Source organism: Pavona decussata, unplaced genomic scaffold (genome assembly GCF_977016875.1).
Source record: "Pavona decussata unplaced genomic scaffold, jaPavDecu1.1 SCAFFOLD_270, whole genome shotgun sequence".
NCBI classification, from domain to species: domain Eukaryota; kingdom Metazoa; phylum Cnidaria; class Anthozoa; order Scleractinia; family Agariciidae; genus Pavona; species Pavona decussata.
In genome coordinates this window covers 986,104-999,919 of record NW_028145672.1, presented here as the reverse complement: position 1 = coordinate 999,919, position 13,816 = coordinate 986,104, and the positions used below count along the sequence as shown (strand labels likewise).

Here is a 13,816-nt window from a genome sequence, read left to right as displayed (position 1 = left end):
TGTACAGCATGGTAAACAGTGAGACGGGAAAGTATTGCTCACTAGTTTTCATTTAATTCAAAAGTTCGCTTTTAAATTACCGCTCAACGAAGTTGAATTTTTAATTTAAAGTTTATAACTTAAGGTTTAACTTGAAAATACGTGCGCTACAAATCGCCACTATTCAAACTGGTTTAGGAAACTGGACCAGTGGAGCCCTTAATTTAATGACCTTTTGAAGTCTCGATCGCAAGCTCGTCGCGTTGCGTTTGCTTAAAAAACGATTTCTCAAGTTTGTTTTACACACTAACACTTTCTGACAACGTTCGAATATATATACATTGCTTCATGGCATGCCTTGAGTAGATGGCTCATTTTGCTACCCAGTGACTCAATAGAGCTGTCGATAGCTTTTGTTGGAACAGAAGGTACACATACTTAATCCTCAGACTAGGCACAGTTTGTACAATATAACAAACAGCACTGTTCAGTGGCTCTCATTTGAATGGTGGAATCAAGATGGCCACAATTTAGCAACCGTGACGTAATTACACGTCTTATGACGTCATCACTTCTCGTCGCGGACCTCAAACGAAACCATCTCCGTCCCCAGGGAACATCTTTGGAGTATTATTTATCCACCTAGTGTCTGAGAAGACAAAAAAAAAATCTGTCTTGATATGGTTAAACTAACAATGTTTCGTTTGTTTCCTCGTTTTCTTCTGAACCCATGTTGGGACTCAGTTCCGTCGTCACTGAGAGGCGAGTGCCTTTGCTGTTGTCGGGGGAGATCGTGCGTTTGATGGTCCTTCGGCGGTGCTTCAGTGAAATGTAGGTGAGAGAAAAACTTCTCAGGGTCAACATGCGCTTGGATGCAAAATTGGATTTCCTCTTTTTAACAAAAAGACTACTTAAAGCTAGCCAAAAGTCGCGTTTGAAAAACGTGTAGAGCAAAGGGTTCACAGCTGATGTTAGATATCTTATGATCGCAATCGGCTCCACAGCCTTATCAATGGCAGTGAAATCAAACGACTTGTTATAAACTTTGACATTGATTATTAGAGTAATGGTGAAATACGGCAACCAACAGCATAGATATATCGCGGCCATGCTAGCAAATACCACGATGCACTTTCGGTCATTGTTATTTTTCTTTTGCAATCGTCTTCTGTCCTGTCGCGAAGGCCTCTTTCTTCCGCTGACCGCTTTGAACATGACCGTGTACGCATACACCATGAAAACATACGGGAACAAGAATACGATAACGAGGCAGGAGGCAGAGTGTATGACACCCCAGAGCTTTGACGTGGCTTTCCTCCAAGCGAATTGAATCATGGCGATGAAGCCGGCTACGATCCAAATTCCCGCCAATACTTTGAACACGGTTTTTTTGCTTACAAGGTGGTGCTTGAGTGGCTTAGTGATTGCTAGGTACTTTTCGGCTGTTATGACGAGTATGTGATGGGCAGCTGAGACAGACATTAGCAAGTGAAGAATGTACAACCAATAAGCAAAGTCTTTATACATGGGAGAAGTTAATGGCACGACTTGGAAGGAAAAAATGATGAAGTATGGTATGTTCACGGCACCGGTTATGAAGTCGCACACTGATAGCCCAAGCAGGAAGAAATTGGATGAGGTACGGAGGCTTTTTCGTTTGTAAAACAAGACAAATACGAGGCCGTTTGTCAGAGTTATAGCGATGGCAATAGGAAGCACTTTACTCATTTCTTCCAATCCTCGGTTTTGTGGCTGAGGATAATTTGGAACCGGAACCGAGGTGTTATTCATTCCGTCAGATGATGGTCGCAATTAGCAGAGTAATCTGAAAGAACAAATTAATATCGAAACTCGTTAATAATGTCATTATTCGTATTACAAACTGAATCTTAGAGAGGAAGAGAGCTTGGAGAATTATGACAGTGCGGATTAGAACAACTCGTTCATCATGAAAAAATTATAGTATTCTGATCACAATTTAGAAGACGGGTTATTGGAATCCGCGATAATTAATTGTTATTGCGACACTGTACGTGCATGATGTTTGAGGGCACAGTCGTTGAAGATACTGGTTGTAGCGTTATGTGATCTTTCGAATCAGCCGACTAAAGTTTCACGCCCATATAAATTGGCAAACATCAGTATATAGGGGTATAGAACTCACTTAATTTGACGTCAAGACTTCCAGCGCAGTCAAGCAGTGTTTCGGAACGAAACTAATCCAGCATGAGAAGAAAGACATTTAAAAATACTTCTGTTTAGCCATATGCTAAATTATGTACGTAAAATTTGAGACTGTTTTTGATTGATATCTACACATGAGAAGTAACTTAAAAAAATAGCTCAATGCATTATTAATTATAAGGCTTGCATTAAAACACACCCTTGAATTCCTGTTACTCTTCTACCTTACTGCGTATCTCTTTTAGTTCCAAAATCGTTAGAAGAAAGCGAAAACTCACATAATTTCCCCCGCCGTTGAGTGCATTTAACTCCTTAACTCGAAAGTAAGGTGGAACCTGTTCGATAAACATCGGTGCTATCATTTTAACACATACGTCATAAGATTCTCGTGCGTGTAACACTGCACGAGTTTTACCAATTCTTTTGCCATCCGAAAAATGATTAATCCCACAAAATGTAATTAAGCGCAAAGATATTTTCCTCAATTGAAAATTCACTTCACTGTTGAAGTAATCTCGTAAATCTTACCGTTGCAGACTTCTTCGATAAGTCGAGGGGCGTGAAAAACTGCAAGACAGTGTGTATACCATTGTGATCCGTTTCTTTTTCGTCAAAACATTCACATCTTGTGAAATCTCGAGTTTCTACGTTTCTTTGCTCCAGTATGCTAGAAGATTTGGCGAAAGTTTACTTGTACGACTCGGCGAGGTTTTGGAACTCAAGGTAATGTTTCCACAAAAAGTAATTTTAGCGAAAATCAGCAGGTCCAACCACAATGTTAATTTTGAAAACGTCTGAAAGCGACCCAAGAGTACGAGCTGTAGATGGATCGAGAACCATCGAAATCTTTTTCGATGTCGTACTTAAGGTTTCTTTTTTTTTTATGTAATTAGCCTCAATAGTCTTTTCACATATCACGAAACAGACGTTTTTGAAATTAAATATAACCAAAGGCGCTTTTCTGTAAAAAAAAAATAGTTATACTTAAAAGTTCTGCGGTGTGCTTAATCATCTGCGGGTGGAAGTCTCGAGGGAACTTATCTGGTGATTCGCAAAAATTAAAATCCACAAAATTCAATTTAAGATGTTGAATTTTTTCAGTCACTCGTTAAAAATTTAACGATTTCTCTCCAATTTGTAAAGTAAAAAAAATCCCGCAAAAGTCGCATATTGCTGTATCATGAATTGTCTCGACATTATATCCTTCTCCAGTAAAATGACCTACCCTGAAGATTGAACAGAAGTAATGTCTTCTGAGCCACTTAATGTGACTGTGGGTTATACTATTTTCCCTTAAAATTTAGTTGATGTGGACACAAGTCTCGTTTATTTTACTGAATCAGTAGCATTGTTTTTCTTACGAAAACTGTAATTAAAAAACTCCAGGTGTTTCTTTCTATTCTTTTCTGTTTTGAAATCTTTAAAGGGGAAGCATCATGGGGAAGTATCATGGGGTTTTTGATATCTTTCGTTAAAAATGTTGAAACAAGACCTTCAATCAGCTGCCAAATAATTCTAGAATGACGAGAGGAAAGAAATCAACTCAATTCTTAAAAGGAACAACTTGTGATCTGTTCTAGCGCATTTTGGAAACAAAAATGGGAGCACTTGAAAAACATTAGCCTAACATGTTTCAAGTTTCAATCCATACCGACCTACTCTGCCTCTGGCCAGAGGCACTAATTGGCGGTTTTATTTTACTGGGGTGATACTTTATAACAAACTGGACAATTATTTCGTTGTTTCTGCTGACAGACATACAGTTTTGGGTTTTGAAATGACAGCAAATTTGCGTGATACTTCCACCTTTAAGGTTCAATTTGAAGTTTCGCGATGCGTTCAAGGCATCAACGTAACCTCTAAGGGCATTCGTAGTAAACGTGACCGATTGTAAGATGTATATTCTATGGTACAAAAGGCTGTGCGCATGCGTGAAAGGATCAAGTGAACGTACGGTAGTTTTTGCAGTGTCTTTTCACGATTATGTAACATTTTAACGGAAAGCTCGAGCTTTCTATTTAAACAATAGCGTTCCTTTCTCGGGAGTGTTGGTTGACAGTTGCCCCGGGGAAAATGTGGTTTTTATAATGTGGATTCATTTTTTCTTGGACTCTCTTTTGTCTGAAGATCAAAGCAGGTTAATACCTTTAAACCCTCTGGTGTTTCCCTTAGTATTATCAAATTTAACACTAAAATGGTGAAATTCGTGATCCGATTTTCGACGATAACATCTCAAAAAAGTTAACTTTTCGGGTGGTTTATATTTATAAAGCGTACATAAACGACCCGCCGTCGAATTGAATGCAAGCCAAAACTTTATGTGCGATTAAGTATTTCGTCCTATTCTCATCTTCAAAAATGTCTTCCTCGACTCAAAGTAGTCGTACTTTTTGTCGCTCTTGATCTTGATGCACTATTGCGATTCTTGCCTGTTTTTATCAGATCAGAGGCGCATACAGCGTGTGGTGTGGACGAAATATAAGATTGCAGTGTGTCTGATTAATCAGGCTACTCATGGTTTGCCTGATAAAAGGACTGGCACAACACAGATAATTATTTCAGACGAATTATCTTCGGTAATACGTCTCTCAAAGTGCCTTTAAAAAATGTCTTGACGAACTGCGAGGCGCAACACACGCACGCCAAGATTTCGGTCAAGTTTGTCTTAGGTGCGTTATGCATCTCTAGTTTAAAAATGGCCATGGCAATTTTAAGTAAACGTTAACCTTATATTTTGTTTAATCCATTTCCTTTCGCCATTATCACTATACCTGTTCTCTTTGAGGTTTCCTGTGGGTCGTCTCAGAACTCTTCTTCCTGAGAATAAAAATTACTATGAGAAAGGTGGTTATTTAGCTTTTAGTATCATTGACAATTGTAAATACAAACTCAGAAGAAGTGTGGTTAAATGTCGCGTGTCCTTACAGTCCTCGATGCGTGTATTTGCAGCAGGAAATGGCACGTTAAGTATTGACTTAATAGCTTTATGCTCTAAATTCATGGTAAATACTCCTTCACAAACATTCTAATTGGATTTTGTTTTGGTGACGCGTGAGGGCGAACTAAAGCCCCCGACAATCCTTCCGCCAACGTTGACTGGATTTATTCAAATCCAACACGTCCGGCGAATTCTCGTCATGTAAACGAAATTAGTTCAAAATAATCAAACAGCAGCTTTATTTGCGTGTTTTCGCCTGGAACGGAGCAAAGATCAAAGACGTGTGCTACACACCCTCCGTGAAAAATTTCGAGAAGCCCCGGGGGTTTTTGCTTTCATTACAACTGGACAAATCAGTAGCGTGAATATTAAGTCAGGATGTTTGGGGTTCTTAGCTCTATTGTCTTGCAGTATGTGATCGTACTGTCGATGTCATTCATGTATTTATTAATCCTGCGGTGGAGCAATTATTAATTAGGCAGAAGTTTCAGAACATATCAAGAACATGCCTAGCGGGGGGTGTTCGATTGACCCTATTCCGGAATAGGAATACATACAATGATGGCAAGAAAACCCTCATAGGAGGATTTTGCAGTTACTGGAGTACAAAATAGCTCTAAAATTATCTTGTGTCAGGAGAGTTTGCAGAATAGGCCTTATCACGGTTTTCGACGCCATTTTGACGGGTAGGCAAACAGGCTTGAAATAACAGTGTTTGTATGGAAATCCGATGTCAAATAATTTTCATAAAACATCGCTTCTGAAAAATTCATGAATTGGAAACTTTCGGCACTAGGAAGAGGATTTTAAGTTCAAAACACGACTGGACGCTTTCTGTCACAGCTACATCCCTCCAATTTTGTTCTTAAAATCCTTTTCCTAGTGCCAAAAGTTTTTAATTCATGAATTTTTCAGAAGCGATGTTTTATAAAAATTATTTGACATTGGATTTCCATGCAAACACTGTTATTTCAAGCCTGTTTGCCTACCCGTCAAAATGGCGTCGAAAACCGTGATAAGGCCTATTGTTTTCCCAAATATATTTGAAAGAGAACTTCAACAGCTATTCCGCTTTTTCTTATGTTCCGGAGTACGGTCAGTCGAGCGCAACTAAATATGTTCACTTGTTTTGGAAGGTAAAAGTTTAGTTTGAGTATATGATATGTGCATGGTTAAATTTAGCTCGAACATAATTCTAGAATACCTATGACGTATAGTCAATATACAGCGTGGGTTTCTAATCGTCAGTGACAACGCACTGACACTAAATTCGGTCACGTTTATGTTGTTAAATGAAAGTTATGAATATCTTAAGAACGTAGTCGATATCAAATCGCCAAAACATTAAGAACGTTCCTGCCCACACTCGAGGAAAAATAAGACAAACTTATTAAAATGTTGTAATGCTGTTGATCAGTTTCAAAAGACCAAACAACGATATTAAAACCTTTCGACTAATGGCTCACCAATGCAAACATATCAGAATCATTGTACGAAAGGACAATTGATTGTCCAATTAAGATTCCATCCACTTTAGATGGTGTTGAAAAGTCAGAAGTATTGCAATTGAAATAACCGCCCTTGGTGCTCGTCTGAGTATTACGGGCGGGTAATTAGTGAGTACATTGCGTACATGTAGGTGTAACTTCAGTAAATAACTTTTGAAAGTGAAAAAGGAAATGTCAATTTTGGCTATCAGCCCTGCTCAATCTAGCTTTTTCAACCAGCGAACCTGTTCACCACCATAAGGTACTTTCGAAGACAAACATAATCGCTGAGAATTTTTAAAGTATGTTTCACTTCTATTCAAATAATAATAATAATAATAATAATAATAATAATAATTATTATTATTATTATTATTATTATTATCATTATTATTATTATTATTATTATTACATATTTTTTCTTTTTATAAATATTTTAAAGCTTCACGTTGAACATGTCCTTATACCACAAGAATTTGAATACGAGAATTTTATATTTGCTGAAAATGTACATAATTTTAAGGAGTGCATAGGGTTGTGTTTTAAAAGAGATGGTCATTTTTATTATTATTATTATTATTATTATTATTATTATTATTATTATTATTATTATTATTATTATTATTACTTAGATCGACTGAATTGTGTAATGTGAATGTTTCCCGCTGTGCTTAAGTGACATAAGATTTGCAGTTCGAAATGAGCCAGAGGAGATATGCTAAGAGAAGTAATAATTTGTTCGTGTTTGTGATAACCAGTAATATATAATTGAGAAATAGGAAGGAAATCGAAGGGAAAAGAGTTCCTACTTGAGATGGTAGAAATAAGCAGGGCTGAAAAACGTGTTGCTCTACTGCCGCTGAATTAAGAATGTCGGGGCTTACTGCTTCTGATCAATCAATGCACATTTTTAGAAACTTGCGGAAGATTCGATTAGCGTCACACGTATTAACTCAATATCATGTTGAACGATTTTTCATTTATCACTAAAAAGGAATAAAAACAATGGTTATCAAAAATTTGATCTTGTAATAAATATTAAGGGATTTTATCTAAGGACTCACGTTGTGCCTGTTTCAAAACAAAATGTGAATACTCCGATTTAATTTTCATAGCTGGCCACCGAACGAGACTCAGACAAAGGGAAGAGTAAACAACTCGTGTGACTGAAGAATTTGTTTTACAAATAATTCATCCTTTAATTTTTTTCCCATTTTTTTTTCTTTATAAGTGTAAGCAACCCTTTAAACTCCACTGGTGACCAAAATCTAATTTGTCCGCCATTCAATGTTGCCACTTCATTCAAATATGGAAGACATGAAAATACTGTAAATTAAAAACAAATCACCAACAATTTTACAGTGCCTTGATGTTTAAAAATAAATTCTCCAAACTGTAGTACCGAAGAGAGGAGTAGACGAATATGACTGTTGATACATTTTTACCATTATCCGCGGATTCAAACTATAATACTAATAATATCGTTAAATAAATGGCTAGCTCTTAATCGATTTCTCCTTGCAATACAATAAAAAATAAGAAATACCTTGCACGATAAGTTGATCACCACTTGGCAGGGAAGATATGGCCTGTTTACTGAGCCTTGAGAATTTTTGAGGCTTATTTCTCGTCTGACTGCTTTCAACAGTAAAACCACCGCAACGACTTAATTAAAACGCCCACTGAAACGAAGCCAAGATGATGATATTTTGAGGCCTGGCAATGTCATGCCTTCGAACAAATTAGACTGTTTCGAATGTAGTTAAAGCCCAGCGTATACTGGCAAATTGAAATCGCAGCATTAATATCCGCTTGATAGCCTTGCAAAGGAGTAATACACTTTATACGAAGACATGTTGGCCTAAAAATTGAGTCGAATTAGCCATGGTGTAGATTCGATTGTTATCTGTCATTTGAAATCCATTCATCAATGCGACTTAATTAAACGAAACCATACAAACTCTCCCATACGGTATTAAATTAAGAAAAGTAAAGTTCTTGCCTTTTAGGAAAATATGGAATATTTTACGTATCGAATCTAAATAGTGGCTCAATCAGATCTCAGTAAAGATGGTCATTTTTCAAATGTCTGGTCGAGGAAGAAACATTTTAGGTATCAACTTATTATCAAGGCTACTAATATCAGTGATAACATCCCGGTAGAACTGGCTTTTTTAATGTTTAAATAACAATGGAATATTTTGTAAACAGAGCACCAATATGCAACTAAAGATTTTTGCAGATGTTGCAATAACGAAGAAATATTTTGCGTGCAAGTACAAATGTTTTTAGCCCATCTAAAAATAAATTTGGCTCTTTTATTGTCCTTTAATTTCATTAATGAAAGAATATTTTTGCATACCCAACCAGAGAAAGTGCCAATCATAGTAATATTTCCATGGGAAGAAATTAATTCAATGCCTATATTGTACTTTTTTTTTTCTTTTTTTTTGAAAGAAACCCTCACAACAGCGTTTGCAATTTTTGTAAATTCTTTGGTCCGAAAAAGTGACATTCTCTATTGTCTACAAACGGCAGTTGTTATTAATTGTAGGCTTACTTGGAAGACACTCATTCGATAGCAGACTCTAATGACTCCAAATAATAATAAATAACAAACTTCACTTAGTTGCCCTTCACGCTCGGGGGAATTATGAAAATACTTCAAACATGTCACTCTAGAATGGTCCACAATATTATTTTTTCCATTTATCGTGACATAAGCCAAACCGGGGGAAACTAATGCTCAGTCTATTTCATTTATTAAATTGGTCACACTTGACAATTTTGTCAGGCTAAAGTTGAATGTGAAACTTAAAACTATCCACCACAGCACTAGGAGCAACGCCACAGGGCAGTGATGCTCAATGCCTTTAATCTGAATGGCTAACACGGATAATTGTAAGGTAATGAGCTCATAGCTATTTACGTTTTTTACACAGAGCCTCAAGAATTAGAAACACCTGTTATACAAGGAGCATAATCGTCGAAGCAGTGCCAAAGAAAACAGTGTTGTCAAATAGCTTTCATTTAAATTAGCGCACTTTAATACTTTATCCAAAGAACGTCTTATGTATGTCACTCTCAGCCAACTAACAATGCCAAAGAAAAATTTCTAATTTGCAGTGTTTACTGACGAATTAGAATAAACACGCTTATTTAAATAAAGCTTTTATCCCTGTAGGATACGAACAGGTCAAAACCACTTGTTACTACAGAAAGTACTGCTCAATAGATTTCGCTTTGAAACACTATTTGAAGTAGAAGTAACATGGGTTGATAGAACAAACCATATTTAGTCTAACATAGGTTGATAGACAGAACTGAAATGTTCCTCGCTCTTATTAAAGGAAGTTAACTTTATCATCTACGCCGACGAACAAGGGAAGTATTTCGAAATTCCCCTTTGTACTATCGCCTGAAAGGCGCGGGTTTTCAACACCTGTCAATTTATAGTCGATTTGTGGCTGCCGCGGTTTGAAATGATTTGACTAACGCAAATTTTTTATTTCATGTTATATCATTTTGTAAAGGAACAACACCCTTCTTTTAAGCAGAGACTCAAAAATGGAAATCTCGTGTAGAAGCTTTTTTCCAATTTTGTCGCGGCTCCCCTTGAACAGTAAAACTTTAACAATAAGATTAAGTTCAGGATGCTGAACAAACACTAGCAGAGCAATAAATTAACAACCGAAACAATGAACCCTGGCCCTGAAACAATACCGGTGCGTACTGTATACAGGTAAAACGAATATCAGGAATATGGAGACTCTTAAGAACTTCGTGTTGTCTAAGGCAATTGTATCGCATGATAGTTGATGAGAGCTTAGACCGAATCGACTATCGTGTATGAATAGAAATCGGGAACGAATTATCTAACTGTGTTTGAGCATAATCTTGAGTATTCCTCTAAAATTTCGAATTTCTGAAATTCTGAAAATTCGAAGTTCTGTAGGTTGGTTCATTACATTGCAATTTATGAAGTCCAAGAAGCACACGCGACGAAGTGCCTTTTTCGCTACCAATTATCTATAACAGAAAATATCTTGTGAGTAGTATAGCGGATGAGATTGTACATTTGATCTCGCCTGGATTACAGCATTGTTGATGAACGCTAAAAAATTTATGCTCAAAAGTAATCAACAGACTCACTTCAATTAGTCTCTTTCTTGTGAGTCGAGAAGGTGCTAGCTCAGTGATATGGAAGCAAGTGATATAACTTCCTCGATCGTGTGATTCCGCACGCCATCTCGACTACGGAAACAGGAAACCGGAATACTGTTATTGGTGCAAGAATGCAATTAAATCAAGGAAACGTAAAAAATTGAGGAAGAGCTCACTGATACTGCAAACAAAATTTCGAAATTTTCATTAAGGGCTGTACGGTATCATATTTCTCGCTGGTCTTACCGTTATAGAAACTTCACTAAGCATCGGAACCAAAAACTCTAAAAAACGAGACTGAAATCCGGTTTTCTGTCCTACTGGACGTTTCAAAGTCTTTAACTGAGAGACAGCTTAAGCTGTGCAAATTCCTGTTTACATTGAATGTTCGACTCACCTAATCGTCACAATCTTACCTCCTCATACAAACTGTTTTTCGAGGTACTTTTGCCAAAAAATATCCTAGCTGGTGGCATCATTCCGCACTCTAAACAACATCAATTTGTCGCTCGGAAAATTAAAGCAATTTATTTTCCCATGTTCTTATTTGAGGTGAAATTCCTCTAAAGAAAAGCCTAGTTTTTCATCACAATTCACCAACTGTTTTATGAGGTGAATGAAGCCTTCCAATCCTAACAGATTTATGTTAAGCAAAAACGAGCCATTGGTGCTCAAATGTCTTCTTTTCTATTCGAGGCACTACGTTTTAGCCTAATTTATGCGGGAGACAATGATTTCATCCCATACGAATGAAATGCGATCGGCAGAAAGACAGGAAAAAAACCTCAATAAATTAACTCTGAAACCCAGTAAACAACAATGTATACTCTTAAGTTTGAGTGCTTAATGAGAAAATTTGGCCAGAGAGCAGATTCGATTCTTAACGGCAACTTGAATTGTTCCAATGCTGAAATGCAGTGGATATCAATTTGGTCTTAAATGCACAAGTTTCTCTAATTCTAAGGGATTTTTCAGTAGTATCAACAACCTTTCTGAAAAAGCCGAATTTCAACACTAAGATAACTTCTTGTGACACCAAAACCAGCTAAATTGGTGAGTTTAGCGCTGAGGAAACAATATTCAACGTGTTCCTTTGGTGTCAGCATCCTTCGCTTCGCCTTTATTGTACCCAAACTTGTTTAATTAAATGGAAAAGAAAATAACTTCATCCTTTCCGAAGTAGGATATTAGTCGATCTAAACTTCCAAATTAATAAGGCTTTAAAACGGAAATGACTGTTCGCATAAAGAAACCGATATAATCCGTTTGACACGATTTCTAGTGACCACTGAAATTTAGCTGTTCTGTTTAATCGTTTCCCAGTCAGAGTTCAAATCGTCCATCGGGCTGAATGCGAGAAGAACTTGCAACGATATTCGTTTGTACCATTGAGATATGAGTCGAATACAGCTAGCTAATCATTGTCAAGTAGAAACTGCGCGTCCATGTTTGTCCAAATCGGGGGAGCATTGAACAATTATTATTTGTAGCCTTTCCTTTAGCGTATTTATCGTTTTGAATTCATAACATTAGACTGTTTAATTTACAACCATGTGATGCGTTACTTTAAATTACTTACTTCGATCTTTCCCGTAGCTTTCTTCACCATAGACTGAGTAAATTTGGTTCTGTCTGTGTTCTGCTTTTCGTTGAAATACAAAGAAATGTAGAGGAATTAATATTTACACAACTAGAATTCACCAGTTGTTTTATGCATGTCAGTGTCTCCAACACACTACCTTAAAAATTCATATATTACAGTTTAAGTACACGTTTTTGCATACATTAAGACATTTTGGTGAATATTATGTAAAGTAAATTTGGACCATTTAGGCGGATGAAAGCATTTTAAAACGTTAAATAAATAATTAATTGTCGACTTAAGTCACACGTCAAATTAATTTTGAATTTTTAGGTTGGTCTCGTTTTAGCGAGCATTTAAAAGTCTCAAAATATTAAATGTATACCTAATTGTCTCTAAATGTATGTCTACAGATAAAATTACTTGGGGCATCTGTACAGGTAACAAAATCGTTGACTATATTCAAATTTAACTCTGTGGAATTGCAAAACATGTACATAAAAAAAGACATGCAAATGTTCCATGTTGGCCCAATTAAATTCGTTTAATCTTACAGGGAAGATAATGAAATAACGGAAGTGGTATTACTAGCAGAATAATCCAGAACGCTACGAAACAATAAGATAAAAAACTTGGGGAATTACTCAAATTAAAACATAACCAGTTTTTAAAAAGGCTTGTTTCCTCTTATCGTCATTTCAATTGTTTTTATTCAAACAAACCAGTCCCGAACCATAAGTAGGTGAAAAACATTTATTAATGCTTTTGAGGATGCGACATCAATCAAGATAAGAAAAAGAGGCCGCAGTAGATGGCTGGAAAGAAAAGATACGCGTCGGCGGTTTGGGAAGTTAGAGAAAAAAAAGTGAAGAGAGCAGAGCTTCATTGCAAAAACTTTTTAGGATGTTGCGAAATTATTTACAATCAATGCCAATTTTTCGATCAATTAGGGAATAATTTTTGGCTGTGATAAAGGCTCAGGAGGCCAAATGCAATTCCAGGGATTTGATTGGCTTAGCGGCCATGGTATATTTAGCAATTAGATTATGAGCTCGAAATTTCAATCGCGTGATAGTTGATGAGGGCGAAGCCCAAATTAACTATCACGCATAGAAATTGAGAGCGAATAATCTAATTGTTTTAGTAATAAAACTTTTTGTTGTCTAAAATCCTCTTCACAGACTCTTCGAAAATTCGAAGAAACGGCCGCTATTTTGTCGACAACCGCACACTGTTTGGCTACTCACTATCTACAACAGAATAGATAGTGAGTAGCGTAGCCAATAAGAGAGCAGTATTCGTGATAGAACCCTAGTAGATTCATACTAGAGGCCGTTATACAATTCCCAAGAAACAGCGACCATTAATTAACTTGTCTTCTGGTTGTTATTTATTGTTATTATTCCACGAGCGCGCGTTGGATATGAGATGATAGATAGCCAACGAGGCGCGAAGCTAAAATCATCTCAAATCCAACAAGCG

The 13,816-nt window shown here is 36.7% G+C and overlaps 1 protein-coding gene across 10 annotated transcripts; it reads right to left on the bottom strand.

The window, feature by feature from the left end:
* Positions 1–32: 32 nt before the first annotated feature.
* LOC146455773 (histamine H2 receptor-like) lies at positions 33–12,474 on the bottom strand. 10 transcript variants are annotated; one of them, XM_085093854.1, is made up of 3 exons: positions 12,332–12,474; positions 4,935–4,980; positions 33–1,804 (listed from the first exon to the last, which is right to left on the bottom strand). In XM_085093854.1, the coding sequence occupies exon 3, from the start codon at positions 1,768–1,770 to the stop codon at positions 664–666; it is 1,107 nt and encodes a 368-aa protein (XP_084949980.1). In that variant the 5' UTR covers positions 1,771–1,804; positions 4,935–4,980; positions 12,332–12,474; the 3' UTR covers positions 33–663. The 10 variants fall into 10 exon arrangements, with proteins under 10 accessions (XP_084949980.1, XP_084949983.1, XP_084949982.1 ...); XM_085093857.1 differs by lacking the exon at positions 12,332–12,474 and adding an exon at positions 11,169–11,186; XM_085093856.1 differs by lacking the exon at positions 12,332–12,474 and adding an exon at positions 5,049–5,728.
* Between the last annotated feature and the right edge of the window lie 1,342 nt (positions 12,475–13,816).

What these genes read in the sequence shown, in the direction of transcription:
- LOC146455773 (XM_085093854.1), bottom strand. Translation starts at nt 1,770, where the DNA reads ATGAATAACACCTCGGTTCCGGTTCCAAATTATCCTCAGCCACAAAAC.